Below are 22,313 nucleotides of genomic sequence, written 5' to 3' on the forward strand. Positions count from 1 at the left end.
TGCTTTTATGTGAAAGCCTGTCTACTAGGTACTTTGAACAAAACACTCACTCAAAAACACAACTGCAAGACACACCTCAAAACACAACAGACAAGTTCCCTACACTGCACAATGGCTTTACATGTAAACCTCAAAAATCACATGCTGTATATTAAATTTTTAGATTCAAAAATATCCCTGTTTTTCTAACCATGTAAACAGTAAAACCGAGGGTTTCAGTTAGAGGGGATAATCCATAACGAAACTCCACTCTTTAGACAACGGTCGGACATAAACTTCATTAATTGGGAATTGCCTTCGGTTACAGGAGGGTTTTAACCCCTTGCTCACTTTTCTGCAGTGGGAGGTGTAGCTGCTATTGCCCCAAACTATGCACCTTTCAGGGAAGTTCTACATCTGTTTGGCAGAATTCATTTCTGCAGCTCAACACAAGGGTGTAACAGTGAGAATCTCCAGGCGAGGAAAGAGCAGCAAGCCGTCTTCCTGGAAGCGTTTACGGTCTTCCTGGAAGCGTTTACGGAGGTGAAATTGTAGACAGGCTCTTGGCATCAGACTCTTAGAAGATGAGGGGCTCAGCCTGGGATCCCTGGGGGTGCTGACATTGTTAGGGCAGAACCATGACCCAATACACAGGGAAATACTAGCATTCTTCCGCCTGGGGCTGTGGGCTTAGGCTCAGGAGTCGTCTTTGTGTGGACCAGGAGTGTAACATCTGAAGTAAAATTTTCCTTCTTTCAGTCATCATCATCATCATCATCATCATCATCATCATCATCATCACCATGAACACACTCACATCTTTCAACTCAGAAAAGAAACTGATCTACAGTTTATCTTGTGGTACTGGCATGGCGCTGCACGGACACGCGTTTCCTCTTTTCCCTGCCCCCGTGTGCTGCCCCTTCATCCATTCATTCAGCCACAGCTGGACTCAGAGGGATTGGGTTGTTACAAGCTCTGACCCAAGCTGATCGGTTTTAATTAATTAATATTAATTCATTATTTTAAAATGTGCGCTAGAGCGTGTGTGCACACGCCGGCGCGCACACACAGAGTCAAAAATAGCTAGAACGATGCTGGGAAATATCAGGTAGCTGTTAAAGCGAGTAGGCTCCCCCCCTCCCCAATTCAGTCATCTCGGCTTGAAGATGTAAACAAGAAGGTTTGCTTCCTGCAAGGTGAGTGCTTCATCGAGTTTGGTTTTAATTTTCCTACACCAATGCCACCACCAGCCTTCCTGTGCTCACGTCCATCTGGGGCTGTGCAGGAGGTTACGTCAAGATGTGCCCAATAAAGTCCAAAAAGCGCTTTGAATACTGTTCTGGATTCACGGTTGAGATCTCAGCTCCAGCCTAGTGGTTGTAAAGAGAACATATATTGATGAGATGCTCATTATCTCCCCCAAATTACCATTCCGTATCTACAGCTCTTTCCAAATGCAGCTGAACATCAAGCTAAGTCATAAATAAATGAACAAATAAATTGGAGGGCGGGTGCTGGAGATTGGACCCAAGGCCTTGGACATGCTCGACAATCACCTTCCCACCAGCCACACCTCGACCCTAAAGCTAAGAACACAGCTAAGCAGCCTACGTTTTTAAACTGCTACTCACACGTATGTTAGCCATTTGGACAAGCAAATCAAAGTTCTTAGGAAATCTGTGAGTGAAAATGGGCAGTCTGGCGAAGCACCACAGACTACTAACACAGACAGACCTGTGACTGCTGCAATGTTGAAAGAAAGGAAAACCACCACCACCACCACAAACGGGCTGGGGAGACGGCTGGGCGATTAGGAGCACTGGCTGCTCTCCTGGAGGACCCAGGTTTTATTCCCAGCACCACATGGCAGCTCACAACTCTCTGTAACTCCAGCTCTGTGGGATCCAACACTCTCTTCTGGTGTCTGCAGGTACCATGAATGCATGTGGTATACACAGATCTACATGCAGGCAAAACACGCATACCCACCAAATGAAAAGAAATCGATCTTAAACATCAAACTAGTCACATTTGAGACTTTGCCTTTCTATCAAAACCCTTCCACATACTCCACTTTGCTTAGATTAAAATAGTGTCTCCCTATGTAGCCTTGGGTACCCTCAATCTTCCTGCCTCAGCCATCCACGTGCTGGGATGACAGGTATGAACTACTATGTCAAACTTCTGGAAGTAATTCCTGGGGCTGTCACCCTCAGTTTCTCCATTGAAAAACAGAAAAACAGGAAGGATGCACTGAGGAAGAGGTAGTGGAGTGTGAGTGGGAAACGCTCAAATTACATTACACGCTCACACACTAATGGCCTTCGATAGCCCTATGTGGAAAAAAAAAAAAAAAAACGTTTTGGTGCAAAAGTCCACTGAAGTAGTTTTCTAAAAAAGGGGGAGAGGGAGAAACACAACGGAATCTCCCCGACAGGCTTTTCATGGAGATTCCATGATATTCCTGGAGCAGTGAGGATTTGGGGCATGCATGTAAATGAGGAGGGTAGATATAAATGATGATCTTAGGCTCCGATGATCTCTGTAGCAGAAAAAAAAAATTATCGTGAGAAAAGAGATACAATCCTGCACGTGTGGGGGCACCCTGCTTCAGGCTGGACCATTTCCTATGAAAAGAATGTTCATCTTTGGGGTGCTTTTCAGACATGGAAGAATCTACTGGCGCACAGAGCTAGAAACTCCCGTGTGGAAGGCTGAGTCTAGGCCGGGGGAGAGCCCGGACGTGGCTAGTGTTACGTGGCTGTGTTGACACCTCACCCCCAGACAATCATCACCACAGAACTGAGAACAGCTAGGCAGAAGGGCAAAGAAGTGTTTCCATGCCACGGACAGTGCCAGGGTCCCGTGGGCGAAGGGGGGGGAGGAGCCAGTACTCACGCCATGTTTAACGGTTTTGGCAGCGTGGGCAGCTTTCTTTTTTGCATCGTAATGAGTGAGAATGTCAATAATTGCCATGAAGTACACCTCTTTTCTAGGCGAGTCTGGAAAGGGAGGAGAGCAGAGGCTGTGGGACATGTGACAACACGCCCCAAAACACAAGTTCCTCAGGGAGGGAGATGCGGTGAAGGAATGCAGAAACCACATCCCGGCTGGCTCCCCACCAAAACAAACCCGGCACCGGGAAGCCAGAGCAGGGCAGGAAGGCTGCCATCTGCGGGCTTTCATTCCATTTCCTGACCTGCGTTCCTTTAATGATAGACGGCAACTGGCTGGCTAAAGAAACATGCTATTCTTACAGGTAAAACAAGTGGGATTAATTATGCCTACTAATCCCTTTCTACCACCAGACACCGAGCAAATTTCTCCTCGGATAGAATATCAGAACCGAATAGGATTTTATGTTTCTATTATCATCTACTTTCTACAGGTTCAGAAATACATTGTTTCAATTATAAACAGTAAGAAATATATTCGATTCTGTCCAATCTTCTTATGTTTAAGGAACGGTTGGAGGGTAAAATTAAATATAACAAAATACAACCCAAACCTGCTTGGCTGAGATGCCAAGTTAAAAAAAAGGGGGGATGGCACAAACTGCCTGTTTTATTATTTAAATAAGTGGGGGATTTTTTTACCCTATCAATAAAATAATTTTTGCCATGGACATGTAGCTAATGTAGAAAGCCAACAACCAAACACCTAGACCCTGAGGGTGGAGATGGGTCTGACTCTCTGGAGGGTCACAGCTCCCACCATGGGGACAGCAGAAGGGACTGTGACTCTCACTGTGTGCACCAGGGCCTGCCTCTCCAGCCCTGAAAAGGCAGGCTATGTGGTGATAAGTGAGCTCTACAAGAAGGCCACCTGAGGGGCACAGTGTGCTGCACATATTTGCCTCCCTCAGGACAGATCTGTGACATACTGGCGCTATTTAAAAGACAGCCAAGCTGGGTTTTCTAGCCTATGTCCTGGGGTTTGACCCCAAGGCCTCACACCTGCCAGACAGGTGCTTCACTGGTGAGCTACAGCCACAGCCCATCTTTCATTGTGAGGGGGGCTCTTGCTAAATTCTTCAGGTAGGCTTTGAACTTCTGATCCTCCCGTCTTGGCCTCTGGGATAGATGAGGTTATCAGCCTATGCCACTGAGCCTGGCAAGAAAAAATTGCTTACATAATTTGGGGTATCTAACCTTTTGACACTGAGATATAACACTGTGATCTATAAATGCTGTAGATACCTGTCAGAATACACTGGACATATCTGTCATATACATTACCTACAAATGTGTATGTGTGTTCTATATAAAAAATGGTAGGTCAGGTGGTTAGAGGTGTAAGCCTTTAATCCCAGCACTTGGGAGGCAGAGGCAGGAGGATCTCCGTGAGTTTGAGCCAGCCTAGTTTACAGAGTGAGTTCTAGGACAGCCAGGGCAACACAGAGAAACCCTGTCTCACAAAACAAAACAACAAAAAACGGCTTGTAACTTCCTTCCATCCTTTAACACCAGGAACTACTGTTCCCTTTAAACACACAGGACTGCCCGATGTCAATACCCTTGACTCAGTAGAAGGAGTCCTGCATGGCAGCACCCTTGAAACTAGGGTCAGAAACGCTGCTAGATCATGGTGCAAAAATCAAACCACTTTATAGGCAGAAAGAGCCAATAGCGCTGAGCTTACTTTCATGGCATTTAATTGCATAAACATCAATGTTTGGATCAAACTCGCCAGGAGCCAAGGGTGGCGAGCTGTTGAGTGTATTTCCAGGACTGTCGGGTGGGGTCCCGATTGGGTGGGTGCCATCGCTCTCCGCTTCCTCTTCCCCGTCGTTCTCCTCATACTCCACTTCCTCCTGCTCTGCTCGCTCCACATCGTGGATTCCCACCAGGAGGCTGTAGTCCATGAGTTTTAACTGTGTAAGGAACTGGAGCGGGAGGGGACAGGTCAGTTACAACTTAACGACCGCTAAGATTCAAAGCGTTAGGATCAGAAGAACACACACTGGGGAGGCTCCGGAAGGCAAATGGTGAGAGTCTGCTCGGGTGCTGTACTAGCCTCCTTTGACCAGTGGGGAAGTTGAGTCCAGGGTGCTGACAGACAGCTGCTGGCATGAGACCATGATGTAGTTAGAGTCCTCACTCCTAACTACACGGACGTGAAATGTCAACTGGAAATATCAGAGCACAGCTGAGACTCGGTGTTCTGAAAAGACTCTAAAGGAGGACAACTACAGTTTTTATTTTAATGCAGTTTTTTATTCATTTTTTCTGAGAATTTTATGAGGACTGCAGTTTTTAACAATGTGGTCAAATGTTGGACAGTCTGATTGGAATTGGAATTCACATCTCATCGAGTCGGGAGGTGGGTCTGAGGAAGAAAGGATGTTCATGCAGGACTGCAGAGAGTAGTGTAGCCTGTTTCTTGACCACGTGGCCTGCTAGAAGAGCTGGTCTCAGATCTCATAAAAATCACGAGGAAGGCACTGGTTCCAGGAGTTACCACAGGCTGAGAGGGGGAGTCCATGATGGACTATGTGCTTGGCATGTACAAGGCCCTGGGTTCAAAACCCAGCACCAAAAAGAAAATTAAAATACATGTATTTGTAAAGGAATCAGATTAGATTGGATCTTGTGAGAGGTAAAAAGAAAAAAAACCAGAGGCCTAGCAGCACAAGGCTTGTTAAAAAAAAAAAAAAAAAAAAAAAAAAAAAAGGGCAGGGGTCTAAGTTATGAGTCTGTGCACTTTGAACTATATTTTTAAAATAAATACATGAGTTAAGCCAGGCATGGTGGGTGGTACACACCTTAATCCCCACACTCAAGAGGCAGAGGCAGGTAGATGGCTATGAGTTTGGGGCTAGCCTGGTCTACATACTGAGCTCCAGGCGAGCCAATACTACAGAATGAGACCCCACCTCAAATAAATAAACAAACAAATAAGAAGCTTAAAAGGATGTGTGGGGGAAGGAGTAGGTATGTCTTTGATTTCCTGCATTCACAGGCACCAGTCCCACAATGGAGCCCTGGTCCCCAGCCTGTCTTCTCTTTCTACCTGTGGACTCACACTATGATTTCTTGTTGGGACTCTCCTTTACCCACAGAGCTTTGGTGTTACTGTCCAGCTCATTCCGCTTGCCCACCAAAGTGATTTGCAGTAAAGTTAGTGGGAGACAAGAGCTAGCGAGTCAGGAACCTTCCCATACACTGTCCTCTCGACTCATATCCATCTTCCCACTTAAATTGTGTAGACTGGCTCCATTTCACTTTCATCCAGAACCTTCTGACCTACCATGTCACAGGCGTGCCCTTTGTGTGTGGAAGTACACTTCCTGTAATCTAGCCAATGCTCTCCGTCACAGCAAGAGTGATGGCAAGTTCTCAAGGAGTTGTGGCCATCCACCTCTTGCAGCCTGGACTCTGTGCAGAGCCAGCCAGCAGATGGGCTGCACAGTCAGCTCTCGGTTGAGCCATCCACACTTCGGTGGATCCATGAGCACATTGCACGTCATGTATTTGTGTGTGTCGGATTAACTAAGAAAATGAAAGGGAGAAGAAAGAACATGGAAAGTCAAAGAACTTGACAGATGGGAGAGACCAGACAGACCTACAGCTGGGTCTTGCCTCACCAGACACTGTAGCCTTGTCTGGAAAGGAGCAGGGAGGGGCAGAACCCCTGGGACCTCGTGGGAAGCAGAGCATTGACTGCGTACAGAGGGAAATGTGGTACTCCCCAGAGCGGTGGTATCATTCACTTACTGGTTGGAAGGGACATACAGGCTTTTACTTATTGGTGACAGACAGCATGATATTTATCTGCTAGGAGTATGCTGGGTTTCCAGGTGCTTTCCAGAAGGCTCCTGGGAGCTCTGCTGGAAGCTACCTGGGCACTCCCTGGTTCTCCCCATTAGCCAGTCTTCATTGTTGGACTAAGCCACACAGCCCACTCCCAGGGCTTTCCCCCTACAGCAGCTTAGGCTCCTAGGAGGTACCTTGACTTCGACATAATAGATACCAGTCTCAGAAGCCAGCCTTGCAGTTGGGGGTGGGGTGGAAAAACCCTAGCTCTGAACTAGCCTGAAATGAGAGGAAACTGCCTCAGAATGTTGGAACCACATGTCATGTATTTTAATTTTCTTTTTGGTGCTGGGTTTTGAACCCAGAGCCTTGTACATGCCAAGCACATAGTCCATCATGGACTCCCCCTCTCAGCCTGTGGTAACTCCTGGAACCAGTGCCTTCCTCATGATTTTTATGAGATCTGAGACCAGCTCTTCTAGCAGGCCACGTGGTCAAGAAACAGGCTACACTACTCTCTGCAGTCCTGCATGAACATCCTTTCTTCCTCAGACCCACCTCCCGACTCGATGAGATGTGAATTCCAATTCCAATCAGACTGTCCAACATTTGACCACATTGTTAAAAACTGCAGTCCTCATAAAATTCTCAGAAAAAATGAATAAAAAACTGCATTAAAATAAAAACTGTAGTTGTCCTCCTTTAGAGTCTTTTCAGAACACCGAGTCTCAGCTGTGCTCTGATATTTCCAGTTGACATTTCACGTCCGTGTAGTTAGGAGTGAGGACTCTGAGTAACTACATCATGGTCTGATGCCAGCAGCTGTCTGTCAGCACCCTGGACTCAACTTCCCCACTGGTCAAAGGAGGCTAGTACAGCACCCGAGCAGACGAAAGTGTTTATGGCTGAAAAAGGTAACTATGGGAAGGACTACACACTCGTGGATGCTTTTCACCCCGCCTCCCAAAGCCTTCATGCATCGCCACAGCTGTGGGCCCATGACACAGGAAGCAGAAAGGTGTACTCCAGACAGATTTAAGCTGTGTGACGTAGTGGGCCTCAGTGCCACTGATTTCCTGTCAGAATCAGAGTTGACAAGAAGCAAGAAGAAAACAAAAGGGAGTTTCATCTTTCCAAGATTCTTTTTTTTTTCCTTTCAGGAAAGGGTTTACAAATATGTACTCAATGTATACATGAAAGCTATCTAGATCCCAGTTGCTGAAATTAGAAAACACGGAACTCATGAAAAAAAAATAAACCAGATTAAATGCTAGTCTCGTTATCAAGGGCAGATGTCGAGTTGCTTCACTATAATTACCTGCCTGAAAATTGAATGACACTTCTGCCCGGTTTCAGAAGTAAAGGCACTGTGACCAGCCATTGGGAAACATTTCAGATAAATGAACACTTTATGTTCTGGCTCCGCTGCTGCCACATATACAGGATTAACTGTCTAACCCTTCAATCAACCACATTATTAATAGAGACAAGGAAGGCACTGAGCATCCTCACAGAATCTGACCTTAAGCCTGAACTGCCCAGGTTACATACTTCCTAGAGGTTTACTACCTCAGTTAGGTGCAGCCAAGGGAAAGAAAACAGAAAACAAGATTTGGGGGCAGGCCATAGATCACCCTAAGGGCTACTTACCATAATTACTAAAACAATATTATTCTCAGGATCAGAGATTTTGTGACTAGGAAGTGTCCTAAAGAGAAAAGTGTTTCCTCTAGGCTACAGTTCTTAATTCTCAGGTAGATGAAGTTGATTCTCAAGTAAAGAGGAAATCCTTAAATGACATGTTTTTAAAGCAAGTACTGACAGCCAAGAAAAATGAATTGTTTATTATAAAAGATGGCAGAAAAATGAGAACAGAGAGAAAAGCAAACACCTTTCTTACACAAAACTAAACTACTCACTCTGCAAGTAGCTACATATGTCTACCACGGAGGTTAACACAATAGGAGAAGATGTAGTGAGATGACCCAAATAAAGGTAACTAAGAATGACCTGGTCGGCCTGAGGGTCTTGCAGAGAAAAGAGCTGTTAGAAGATGAAGGCTCACGCTCAGCCACTGCTCCACCTCCGTGAGGGATCAAACGCATGGTACTCATCTGTGGTGGCAGTCATTCAAACTGTTTTTGTTTAATGACATAAGGAAGAAAAACCTTTCCTCAAAGCCATTCTCCAAGTAGTGGATCTTAGTATGTAGGGAACAGCATTTCAGAGTAAAAAGGACATATGCATGAATAAAAGTAACTGCCAAGAGAAACCTAGTGAGCAACTGTCTACATTACAATTCTCATTATACTGTCTTGTAACTCGACAAATTATAAGAAAATAAACCCCTCCCCCATTTACTTCTAAAAGAATGAAGGAGGCCAAACAGGAAAGCTAACCAAAATGATAAGAAGTTTATATAAATATATTCCTAAAGAAAACAGCATTAAGAACAAACCTCTTTCATAATAAGCTAAAAGCTCACTGGAACAATGAGTCCTACTTCTTGCCACCCTCACTGAGGGCCATGTACCCAAACTGCTCCATGCTGTCCCTTGGCATGGCAAGGCTGCCTCTTGGGCCTCATGGTGTCAGCACAGCTGGTAGAAATAGTGAACTGAGGTGAGGCTGTGGATACCAACATGGAGCCATGATTCAGAGGGAAGGGTGTCCGACTCCGAGTCACCAGTGTTTCTGTCTGACGTGCTCTGGTGTTGGAGCGACGCCAATATCCCTGCACTTCCTATGCTGGCTGCTGTGGGGAGGCCATCTTCACTACCATAGGCAGGGGACAGCAGGGTTTCTGGGTTTTGTCATTCTGATTCCACACACTTCATCTTAAAACCAGACCCCGCAAGACCGGGTCTATCTATGGAATAGATAGAGTACTTGTGAGCCATGGCTAATATAGAATACACACATTTCTGCCTTCAGTACAGATCTGAAAAGATGGCTTCAAAGCCCCCCAAAGGCAGCAGAGTTGATGGGGATACAGTGGCGGATCCTTCCTCTTTGGTTTTCTTACCTCAACGTCCTTCTTCAGTTTTTCCAGGAATACCTTTTTGCTGTTGTCATCAATATAAATCTTTTGGCCCTCATTAATGAAGTCATTGTCCTTTAAAGTTGGCAGTTCTTTGGCCTGGAACAAATGAGAAGGAGGAGGAAGGACTTGAATAAAGCCTAAAAGCCATGTGTCCTCTCCAACCTAGACACCTAGGCAAGGGCAACGAAGTGTACCATGGCTTGATACCATCAGGGGAACCAGTGGGCTGTGACCACTGGAAGCATTCCCGCTGGGAGTCAGGGTCTGGTACACTCCCCATCTGTGACACTTCATGATTTTCATAGGAAAGAACCTAATGGCTTTCTTTGGTTCACCATCTTACAAGAAATTCTCCAAGTATTGAACATATATTCTTGGAGTAACCTATCAGGAACCCTCTACTGTACAATCCAACACCATCCTCTGACACTCTTGGGTAGCCTAAACTGAATGCTGGTTACAAACAGCATGTTCTCTTGTCTCACAAATGCCCCTCCATCAGCTGTGTGCATGCAACCTGAGGCTTGGTAGTTGTTCCTCAAAGCCTTGTTATGCTCCACTGCACCAGGAGGCGACTTCCCACTAGATAACTCCAAAGAAATACTCTTGTAACAGGCAGTGGATTAAGCTGAGAAATTTTACCCTTTACAAGTAACCAGGAGAACGAGCAGGTGGGTAATGCATGTCTGTTCACCAATGCAAGAGGGCTGGAGAAACTCCAAGTGTGGGTTACAGCAGAGAAAAAGTGGTACCCTGTGCTGAGGCATACAGAACACAGGCATCCAGTTTTAAGATTATAAGGATTGTACTTCATGCAATCTGCACTCTGGGAAAGTTCAATGGCCAAACCACCTCCTCCACCCCAATTCCTTTCTGCTAACCATAGCTTATTTCTTTCAGCTGCAAGGAATCCAATGTAATACACTGCCCTTTTTGGCCTAAGGCTGAGCCCTGAACGGTCCTTTTTCAGACATTTCTTACCCTTCAAATGTCTGGATGGTACATGTCTCCCTCCCACTTTATAAAGAGTATAAATGTATGCAGACCTACATCGACCAATACAGATGCATACGTCTATATGTGTATCATGCATTTCTAAATTACTACATTACTTGCTTTGCCGATTTTGCTTCACTTTGAGAAGAGGACATTTTGGCCATTTTGTGACTGACATTTTGTGACATCAATATAATTCTCCATAATAAAGAAGGTTTGGCAAGTCTCAGAAATTCAAGGGCTCTAATCAATAGGCAGTTCCTGAATTACTGTCCCAGACAGTGTTTGAATGGGTAAAACCTCCTGCTGTAAAGGAGTTTGTCATCTTGTGTGGGAAGTAAGGCAACATGGACCTGGAATGGATCCAGGTGACTAGATCAGAGTGAGAGGTGGGGGTGGGGGTGGGGGCGGCGGCGGCAGAGCACGCCTTTAATCCCAGTACTTGGGAGGCAGAGGTAGGTGGATCTCTGTGAGTTCAAGGCCAACCTGGTCTACAGAGCAAGTTCCAGGACAGCCAGGGCTACACAGAGAAACCCTGTCTAGAAAAAAACAAACCAACAAAAAAGATTAGAGTGAGATGTACTTTCATATACTTTCATGCTGAGTTAGAGTCCACTTTTTGGGGGGAGAAGGAGGTATTAATACAGATAATTTAATATAAGCTCAAGCAGAAGGGTTATGAAAAATAGAGGCACTCAGAAGTAGAACACACCCAAGAGTAAGAGTATGGGCCTCTCAAAGAGGAGTTTCACATGCACATTAAAAATAATGTAATAAATGTAAGTAAATCAAACAATGTAATAAAAACCCTGAACATCTTCCTTCAGAAGACAGCACATTAATATTAACAGTTAGCATCACTTGTACTGGACTTAGAACTGTAAACATATGGAGTCTGAGAGAGAGAGAGAGAGAGAGAGAGAGAGAGAATATGAATGTGTGTGGTGTATGCATGTGCACATACATGTGTATGGGGGTCCCTCCTGTCTCCCCCCCAACCTCCCCATAGAGCGCAGAGGTTACAGAAGCACACCACTGTGCCTGGCTTTTACATGGGTACGAGGGATCTGAACTCGGGTTCACATGCTTGCTGGTACGTCACCCACTGGGATATCATCCAAGCTCCCCAAATAGCGTTATGAGGTGAATGAAACACAAACCCTAAAGTTTAGCAAGCTTCCCTGGAGAGTACTAAGAGGAAACACCCACTCCAATACAAAAAAAAAAAAAAAAAAAAAATGGGGCCCCTGAGAAGCAGCCAGACACCCGCCCCCCCCAGCTCAGGAGTCTAGGACTGAGAATCTCCAGGTGGACAGTTTGAATGTTGGTGTGGAGTTTTGCTTTGGGGTTAGGAGTGTGATCTGGAGAGTGTCAGAGGGATTAAGGTATCCCCACTTTGATTCTGTAACTCATCTCTATGTGTAAGAAATTACTGGGGAAAGATGTTTTTGTTTTGTTTTTGTGGGAATTCGAGACATCTAAGGACTGAGATGATATGCCACAGACGACGCAGTAAATCACACACTGGAGGTGTGTTTGTATCACAAGTCACGTTAATGAAGATGAATGCCATTTCAAGTTCACTCTACCAGAATTCCCTCATGTGACAGGGAAAAGTCTAATCCTACCTCATAAAACTCTGGATCCCCTGTACTGTATTACTAAGCTTGCTTGTGAATTTCACAGGCACTAAGGGTGTATTTAGATTGGATCGAGTTCAAAACAGGGCAACCAGATTGGTTAAAGGACTTAAGGGCTTATTGGAAGGATCAAGAGACAAAGGCAGGTCCTCAGCAGGGCAGCTGGGGGAGAGGAGTCCAATACTGGTGGGCAAATGCCCCTCCCCTAGATGCTCTCCCTAGAACAGGGCTGAGGAATACACCCACATCCAGACCTACTCAGTGCAGACAAGACAAAGGCTGGATTCAAGATGTGGCAAACAGGTAAGCAGGGCTAAAGGCATCCGCAGAGGGACCCTCCCCCACCATCCAACACTCCTCTGTCTGTATCTGGCATCTGGATAAAATGAGTGAGCATGTGGTCAGTCCTTCCTTGCATGCTGGAAGATGCCCGGTCGTGGGTTGACGCTCAGCACCTCCACCTCCATCCAGGGGATACAGATCAAAGCATAAGGACCTGGACACAGCTGGACAGGGCTGGCTGCTAGGTTGATCTCAGCTCATCTAAACATTAGTGGTGTGTCTTGGGGCAAGACACTCTTCCTGTGACTTGGTTTCTTTTTAAGTAGGATTAGCAGCAAGTAGAGGGTTGGTGTGAGGATTTCCTGAGTCACACACGTTGAAGGGGCGGAGCAGGGCACGCCACATGGGGTTCCTGTAACTGGCTTGTCATGTTTGCAGGCATGGATTCTTCAGCAAAGCTGACACTGAGAAATCCTGAGCAAAGCCATCTTCTAAAAGGTATCACATTAAGCACTGCCTCACTAACCACGACTTGGTCCAGCTGCTTGGTCAACCCTGAACTGCTTCTTAAGCTGAGGAATGGGAATGTAACAATGGCTATGTAATAGGGTTAGTGTGAACTACAGGCTAGGCACAGGGCTTCCCCACAAGAGCTCACTGAGTTTGTCTTCTCTCCACGCCCCTCTTTTTTCCTTCCTGAGGATTTAAAGGAACAGGCTCTTTTACCTCAGGCCATCCATAATACAAAGCACATTTAAGGTTTCCTTTGTTTTCAGTTTTTGTCACTAGTCACATGTTGCACATGGACTTACAATGCAGCCCTTTATGAGGAAGGGTCTTTATCACGTTGGTAGGGCTGACAAATTCCGTGTACTGCCAAGTGTCATCGTCCAGAGCACACGGTGGCACAGGGCACACACTGGACAGCGGCAGTCATGGTGACACTGCCCGGTCGCTCTTACTGCCCTGCCTCAGCCAGTTCCACACACACTTGTTCACCTCCACTCTGCCTCCCTGGCTAGAAAACCTGAGGTCTGCAGCACAGGCTACCCAGCAGAAAATCCTGACTAATAATCTTAAAAACAAACAAACAAACAAACAAACAAACAAACAAAAAGCAACCAGAAACTCAAGTAAGAACAGAATGTGGCCCTATAATAAAAATTAGCTAAGTTACCTTCTTGGAGTAATTATTTAAATTTATGTAATAGTTATTAAATCTATGGAATGAAATGTAATGCTTTTATACATGCAGCCAAAGACAGGAATTTGCTGATTTTTTTTTTCTCTCATGTTACTTTTCCGTGGTTTGGGTGTTCTTCGAGAGTGTCTCATGGTAGTGACTTAGTGATTGGTATTTTGCTGACCTAAGGCAAAAGTCCATGCTTAGTGGCCAGAAAACATAACCGAAGTATAAGAGAGCTACAGACTGACTCACAGGAGGTAGTGAATTCACTGGCAACACTGAACTTGCTGGGAGCCACGGCAGGACAACGTTTGTACAAACAGTGACAGTGTTCAGCTTCTCGGAAAGCCCAGTGTTAATCCCTGAGCAGGTCCATGCTCTCCTCCAGGGAGGAGCAGACTAGGTAGTAATATTGATCAAGGTCAGGATGGGATACATAAGAGACAAAGAAAGAGAGAGTCCGCACCACATCAGGGTAGAGGTAAGTTTTTAATTAATTCTTATTCCCTGTGGCTAAATAAGGGAGATTTAACCAGATGCTTGAGACTTTAAAATGTTCAGAACAGCACTCTCAGTTTTAGCTGTGACCACAGCCTTGGTGGATGGCTTAGGAGACAAGGTGGAGTGAGCCACACGCACCTGGGAAAGGTGACAGCCTCAGGGGAAGGAGGTGAGAGGCGCCACATGCTTCCCAGGGGAACGGGCATACACCAGGTAAAAAGCAAGGCCTTGAAAAGTTGTTTCATATTACTTACCCCTTCATACGTAAAATAAAAAAATTAGTATGACCTTTTAACAGAATCTCACAATATAAAACCAAAAATACAAGGAAAATCCTTTTTTAACCAATGCATTTTTTTCACCAATGGTTGTTTTTTTAACCAATATAATTTAATGAAAGTAATTTTTTCAATTACACATGCATGTGTATGCACAACTACTGTCATTTGCACAGAGTTTAATGAGCAGTCCACTTTAAGGCTTACACGGTGAGAAATTATATGGGCTTTTGTGTTCAATGAAAAAAAAAATCGACTTTTCTTTCAGATGACAATTTTTTTTTTTTTTTTGAGACAGGGTTTCTCTGTGTAGCTTTGTGCCTTTCCTGGAACTCGCTCTGTAGACCAGGCTGGCCTCGAACTCACAGAGATCTGCCTGCCTCTGCCTCCCGAGTGCTGGGATTAAAGGCGTACGCCACCACCGCCCGACTTCAAATGACAATTTAAAAATTACCACAAAAAAATTAAATTTGTCTCCACAGTCACAACTGTAACTTTAAAACATACAGAATTCAAACTAAAGCAACACTGGGTTTTATTTTCATTCTATATTTTATACAAAAACAAGCAACTGTACTATAAATGGCTATTAGCCACAGGAAAGTGAGAAACACACAGGATTTGGTACCAGCAGGTTCTAATGCAGAGGCTTATATGTATCATCGTACGGTGTGATTAAAGGGCTTGTATTTTAGAATGACATGAATTTTTGTTCGATGTGCTCACTTAGTAATCTACTTAAATGTGTTTTTCACTGGAAGCCTCAGTGTCAAAGATGGCTACTTGGTGTGTCTTTGATGGACGTTACCAGGATACTTCAAGCTGAACACACAACTTAAAAAACATGTAGTCATTATTGTACCATGCCTGGGGCTGCTTATGTTCCTAATTTACTTGTTACTCCAAGCTCACCTAAATGAAAATAAAATTGCGAAACAGAATAAAATTCTGTGCTCATCATAAAAAAAATAATAATAATAATCTGTCTACAAAGTAGGAAATTCCCCAGAACTATTCCTGTAAGGGAGAGAATGTAGGTGACCCTTGTGCTGGAGACAGGATAAAAGCAGTGTGATGAAATAACATCACATGTATGGTCTCAATTATGGGTAACAAGAGATGCTAGAGATTTGTAATAAAATCAGTTCCGCTTCCCCAAACAGCTAAGCCACAAATTTGATACATGAAAAGGCAAATTAGTGAATGTGGGTGAAGTTCACCGAGAAGAGGCAAAGAGAACAGGTGCTTTCCCACAAGATTACACGTAGTGACCTTCCTCACCCACAGAAGCAGATGTTGACATAAGTACCTAGCTTGGGAAATGGCCTAGTAGACCCTTATATTCTCTAACTTCCACAATGAAAACAAGGAGAATGGACACATCTGTCACCAACATCTGGATAGGGCAGTTTCATCATTTCACTTTGGAATCTGTTTATATGTAAAATATGGAAAGAAAATATACCTCAGCATACCCATGACATTGTGCTGTAATTAGAAGGAAAAAATTGGGTAAATTTTTTAACTGTCATACTGTTACTTAGAACTGTTAAACTCTAGCTGTGGGCTATTTTCTCTAAGTAGCTTAAGATAACATGTAAAAAAGAAAATTTTACTACTTAAAAATACTTTCACAGCCAGGTGGTGGTGGTGCACACATTTAATCCCAGCACTTGGGAGGTGGAGGCAGGTGGATCTCTGTGAGTCTGAGGTAAGCCTGGTCTACAAAGCAAGTCCCAGGAGCCAGGGCTACATAGAGAAACTCTGTCTCAAAAAACCAAAGCCTGCCGGGCGGTGGTGGAGCACGCCATTAATCCCAGCACTTGGGAGGCAGAGGCACCTTTCCTGGAACTTGCTTTGTAGACCAGGCTGGCCTTGAACTCACAGAGATCCGCCTGCCTCTGCCTCTCCAGTGCTGGGATTAAAGGCGTGCGCCACCACTGCCCCGCTAGTAACAGTCTTTACTTACTATTGTAAGAATTGCACATCTACAGCAGGCTGTCTTCCAATCAGGCCACATACTATATGTTAGCTATCTTCTCTCTACCCTAACTTTAGCTAGAAGCAAGCTGGCTCACAGGACTTCCCACATCTAACAGCAGAGCTCTGTGTATGCCTCCGATGCTCCGCTGAGTTCTCTCCAGTGGAATGCAAGCCAGCCTAAGGCCAGCCTAAGGCAACTTCAACTTTACACGGCACTCCATGTCAGAAATGCTGAGCGACTTCAATGCTGCCATGTATGCCAAATCTGGAAGATGCCCATGAAGACTCACTGCATGAAATCCTCTGTTTTTCATATGCCAGGCTTACCAGTCAGGGAAAATTACAAGTAAATTAAAAAGTTGGAGATCCCTACTTGTAAGCAGGGGATCCAACTCAGCAACAGAGCACTTGCCTAGCATGCAAGAGACCCCTGGGTTTCATCTCCAGCATCACACACAACACACACAGAACAACTCCACTTCCCAGAATACCCTCAGGGTTTCCTCACAGTCTCCCAAGGGGTGTGCTTAGACATGTGCTGATATAATGTCTCAGAACCTGTGTCCATCGATAGTATCAATCTCTTTCAGCTTTTTGTAGAACAAGTATAATTTTGGTGAGTATTTAGTGCAGGACTTTAGGTGTGGTCTACTGGTGGCCAATATTTCTAGAGAAAGCTCCAGAAAGGCTTCATTTAAAACCAGAGATTTCCACAAAACCCTGATGCAAGAGAACCAATGGTCCAATCAAATTTTATATATATGAATGACCTATCGCTAAGCCTCCCATTCCATCACTAGCATTTTCTTGCTTGGTCCTAAAGCTGGACTCTGATGCCTTTGGTCCCAAGCTCTCTTTTATTTTATTTTTTCAGTCCACAGGACTGACGATCCTGCTATTGTGTTCAGGTTCTTCTGTCAGGGGAAGAACTCAATGATAGAGTGCTTGCTTTGCATATATCAGGCCTTGGTTTTGATTGCCAGAATTGCAGGAAAAAAAAATAAGGCCTGTGAAATAATTGATGCTTCTGCTCTGAAGGGAAACTGCCCTGCCCTTTGGGTGTTCTTTTTTACCGCTAAAGAAGGAAACTGAACTTCCACTTGGGGAGAAGAGGGAAGACACAGAGTATGTTTAAAGTATTAGCTGTCTGGAGAGCTGAAAGTCCCCAATAATCTCCCCTAAGCTGACAGCGCACCCAGAGTGGAAAGCCATGTTGGAGAAAGATTTCCTGAAGGGTACATGGCTGTGCTTTCTGTACCTCGCTCAGTGACCTGGCAACCTCCTTATCTTGCCTATAACTGCAAGGACTAGATAGGGATAGGTATTGATTATAATGGGGGACCACTGAAAGACCTCAAAAGAAATGCTGAAAGCTGGTTTGGGAAAACAACTTTAGGTGGGAGGGCATTACTGATTAACTCCATGAAACCTTCAGCTAGCAATGTCAGGTAAAATGTCAGAGAAGAACCAGCGGCAGCCTCCTAATCACCAGGGCCATTCATGACCCATGGGAATCAACAAGGAGGCCTTCTGTAGCCCATTGTCAACAGTGACCATTGCCAATGTAGCTCTGTAAATACCAATTGCGGGGCAGCTGCTTTCTTTCCAGTGGGTCCAGGGCAAAGGTGGTGTTTGTTAAAGGAATCTTCTTATTCTGACCCTCTGACTTCCATCCCACAGGATTCACTTCACCCAAGAAAATCGGACCTAAGTTGGGAGAACCATGTAGACCGATGAGCAAAACTGTGTATTTGTGTAAATCCCCGGGACTCTCTCTCTCAAGAACACTGGCTTTTTAAAGAGTCAGGTCAAATCCCCTGGAGATCAAGTGAGTCCAGTTCCGTTTTCTTTTACTCCCCCAGAGTCCCTGCTGTGGAGCTGGCTAGCAGGCAGCATGCTAAGACTGTCATTTGTAAAAAGCAGTCCGCTCAGCTATAATTAGTAATTTGATGTCACACTGGAATTGGAGCGCAGCTGTGAAAAGATCGACCACCAGGGAGATTCGCATATCTCTGTCTGCTGCAGTCATGAATGGAAGATGCCCTTCCACTAAAAAGGAAAGAATTAGGGAATAAAACAAGTCATAGCAGCTGTCAGAAGCTGACAATTTTTTTTAAAAGGAATGTTTCCATAAAAAATTTTTTTAGACATCTGTATATGCATGTTCTGATACTTGTTGCCATAAAAGTAATTCCATTATTGTTAGAATGTAGGGACTTTATCTCCTCCAGTTCTAGCTCCATTATTATGCTAATGCAAATCACACTAATTATGTGTCAAGATGAAATCCAAGAGATGGGACTTGTCTGCACCTATATCACTAAACATGGAAAATGACAGTCTCAAAACTTGTCATCAACAAGTTAAAAGTATGGGAAATGGAGTGACTCCAGCGAAGGAAGACTGGAGAAGGGAAGAGCTGGGATCACTAATTAAACTGTGCCAGCGGAGGCTCTGGAAAGGGCGCTCCACATCCTAGCAATCATTCTGAACAGGACGGTGACACACGGCAATTACAGCCACACTTACTAGCTTTCCTTTCTAAGAGGCTAAAATAAAGGGGAAAAAAGCATATTCAGCCTTCCCCAAGTATTTCAAACCACAGGTACCAGTGATGATCCTGAAGGTGTTTAAGGTTTTATTTAGTAACCCCCCAAATGCTATGCTTTTAAAAAGGAGTTAAAACTATTCACTGATCATGGGAGGAGGGAAAACCAACAGCTGGGGGGTGGGGTGAGGAGAAGGAAAGGCAAGCAGTTAGAAATACCCTAAAAGCCCAATGCGTCGGAGTAAAACTATAGGAATACATTCCACTAACTGAACGTAGCTGGGTGTTTCTGGATTATCAGAAAACTCTCCACCCTACCTCTCCATAGCCACACTCTCTGGATGACTCTCATTCCGACTGCCTTTGCATCCCGGATGTACAAGCTATGTCTCCTCCCTTCTCAGTTAGAATCTGAACCGTACATGGATGGATGAATGAAGTAGCCCTAGAAAGCATCTGACCTTTGTGGGAAGAGCTGTCAGATCCAAACCTCCAACACAGAGCCAGGCTCTGGGTTCTTCCTCAAGGTGAGTGTCAGCCTCTGTACTGCTGGCAGGGCAGGGGTCACAGGACCAAGGACTGTCCGTGTCCCAAACCAAACACTTGAAATCATGCATGAAAAATGCTCAACTCCTTAGGTGGAGAAGATATAAATGGGTTGTTTGGCTAAGCCAGATCATTTACTTGATTACTTTAAAAAAAAAAAAAAAAAAGAAAGTTAAGACCTTGGGCGAACTGTTTTAGCCCCATATTTAGCCTTCATGCCATGGTTTGGTTATGTAGTTTATTTTCTCCTTTATTTTCATGACTTCTGGGATTAAATTTTTATGTGCTTTAAGCAAAGGGCAGAAGACAGAATGAGACCAGACGCTGAGAAGGCAATTATACACGGTAGTCAGACATGTGAACTCTGGTGCTAGGGCCCCTGGGGTTCCACCTCTGACTCAGTCACTCCCGAACTGTATGGCCTTAGCTAAGGTACTGGATAGAAATTATCACTGCACTGTCTTAATGTAAAGATAATATGGCCAGATGCGTGTTCAACTTGAGATAGTCTCCTGCGTGCCAATACATCAATATTAGCATAGACAAAAATCCCAGGAGGAAGAGAAGGTCTTTCTGCCTGTGCTGACAACCAGAAGCCTAGGTTCAGGGCTAGTTAAGAGGGGACAGAAAGACAGCCGCAGACCCTGAGGACTAGGCCATCCTCTAACCCCTTTTGGGAGGTGGGGTTGGGGAGAGGGGGACTCAAGTGGGCTGGCCCTTTAAGGGGGGGGGGGGAGGGAGAGCATGACCAAGCCCACAGCCGTGTGACAGTGCTCAGGGACCTCAGCTTCTGGGTCTCAGCTCTGCACATAGTTGGGGTCTGACCTCTTGTACCACAAGCCCTGTGGGATCTGCAAATCCACCACCAGGAGCAATGGCGAAGGAACGTTGGCTCTTTACCCACAGCAGAGGTAAAAGAACATCCTAGCTGGGGGTGGAGGAAGATGGATTTGTGTTTAACCACATTCTGTATTCGGGTTTCTACTTACAGTGAAGGGCTGAGGGGCTTCAGGGAGAAGGGCAGAACTGTGGCTATTGCTGGTCTCTGGAAAGCACGTGGTCCTAGAGCACATCAGAGGAGACCAGGGACAGGTAGTCTGTGTCTCTAAGGAAGTGTCACAGCTATAATGTGTCCGAGGCTAGTGACTTTCCCTTGTATACACCTGTGTAAAGATGGGCTCCAGGAACCATTGGCTACAAATGTCTGTCTTGGCCTTGGTTATTGCTGGAGCAGCCCTTGTAGATTGAGCCTGAAGATATCAAAACCAGTGTTGCTGGACTGGGACTCTAGGGACTTGGCAACTCAAGGTGTGTGTGTGTGTGTGTGTGTGTGTGTGTGTGTGTGTGTGTGTGTGTGTGTGTAACCCAGCAACTGCCATGGAGTACAGATGTTACCGTGTCCATGTGTTCTTGCCTGGGCTACTCTGTGGCTACGATGCAGGAATGTATGTGTGGCCCTTTAAAAAATGACGTATTTTCTCCCGATAATTTTCAAAGTCTCAATAATGTTCAGGCTCTGAAAGCGTCTCATGTACTAAAAGCTAGATACTTGCTGTGCTTGACAGAAATGCTCACTCACTCAGCAACCTGTAAATCAAGTTACTGCTGCTGGCTCTTGGCCTCGTCAAGGTAGCATGGGTGAAGGGTAAGAACACACACTCACTAGTGCACAGTGAAATCATCAAGGACAGCCACCATTTCCTTCCTCCACACTTCTTTACCACTGCAATATGGCTTCTGCTCCTACCCACCTTCTCCTGGGGCACCCTCTGCAGCTTGGCAAGGTGCCCAATAGATATTTGAGTGAATGGTCCATACTCCTGCTCATCTGGCTGTGGTTGACTGTGGCAGGACTCTCTTCCCTGGTGACTAACATATGTCTTTTCTACCCAACACTTTGCTTGGGTGACTCCTGTCTGTGCTGACCACCTTCCTTCACCAGGTGACCTCTGTTGAGCCTCATGAGCCTGTGGGGGTCTCTGTTCTGATGCTACAATTGCATTTCAAAGCCTTTGCCTGCTGTTTCCTATTTCAGGGAGTGCAATGATCCTCTGGCCAAATCTGAAGTGTGGGGGGTTTACAGCCTCCCTCTAGACACTCCCTGTCCTGGTCACCTTCCACATTTCATCCAAATCAACAAATTCACTCTATTTTTCTATTCACTACATACTCTGTGGTATGGCTAGCCATTACCAGCCAAGCCCAGGCCTCACTTTGGGGTTACTGCACTGGTCTCCCAACTGGCTCAGGTTTCCCCGTAGCTTGCTCTCTCCCTGCAGCTGACCCACTCAGTGCCCACTCTGCAGCTTGCTCTCTCCCTCAATCAATCCTTCCTTCATCTTTCACTTGTCTCCAAATCACCTCCTCCAGGAAGCCTTTTCTTGTTTGGTCCCTTCCAGCCTGAGTTAGGCTCCTCAGCTACATACTCAAGCATCTGAGGGCTCCCTGGCAGCCTGTGAGGTTCCTCACATGATAATACCATTTCCTACTGAACAGCAGTATCTCGACAGGATGTCGCTGAGTGACCCATTATTTCAGCCCCTGAAGCTGGGACAGTAACCATGAAAACACAC

General features: G+C 45.2%; 1 protein-coding gene across 2 annotated transcripts in view; it reads right to left on the reverse strand.

Annotated features, from left to right (window-relative positions):
* Nucleotides 1-770: 770 nt before the first annotated feature.
* Pip4k2a (phosphatidylinositol-5-phosphate 4-kinase type 2 alpha) overlaps nucleotides 771-22,313 on the reverse strand; it is a 165,919-nt gene continuing 144,376 nt past the window's right edge. For both annotated transcript variants that reach the window (XM_036188025.1, XM_036188024.1), the window contains 4 exons: nucleotides 9,763-9,876; nucleotides 4,624-4,867; nucleotides 2,881-2,984; nucleotides 771-1,352 (listed from right to left, as the gene is read on the reverse strand). In XM_036188025.1, the coding sequence (XP_036043918.1) occupies nucleotides 1,272-1,352; nucleotides 2,881-2,984; nucleotides 4,624-4,867; nucleotides 9,763-9,876 (543 nt within the window). In that variant the 3' untranslated portion in view covers nucleotides 771-1,271. The remainder of the gene's footprint in view (nucleotides 1,353-2,880; nucleotides 2,985-4,623; nucleotides 4,868-9,762; nucleotides 9,877-22,313) is intronic.

The sequence above is a fragment of the Onychomys torridus genome, chromosome 5 (assembly GCF_903995425.1).
Source record: "Onychomys torridus chromosome 5, mOncTor1.1, whole genome shotgun sequence".
NCBI lineage: Eukaryota > Metazoa > Chordata > Mammalia > Rodentia > Cricetidae > Onychomys > Onychomys torridus.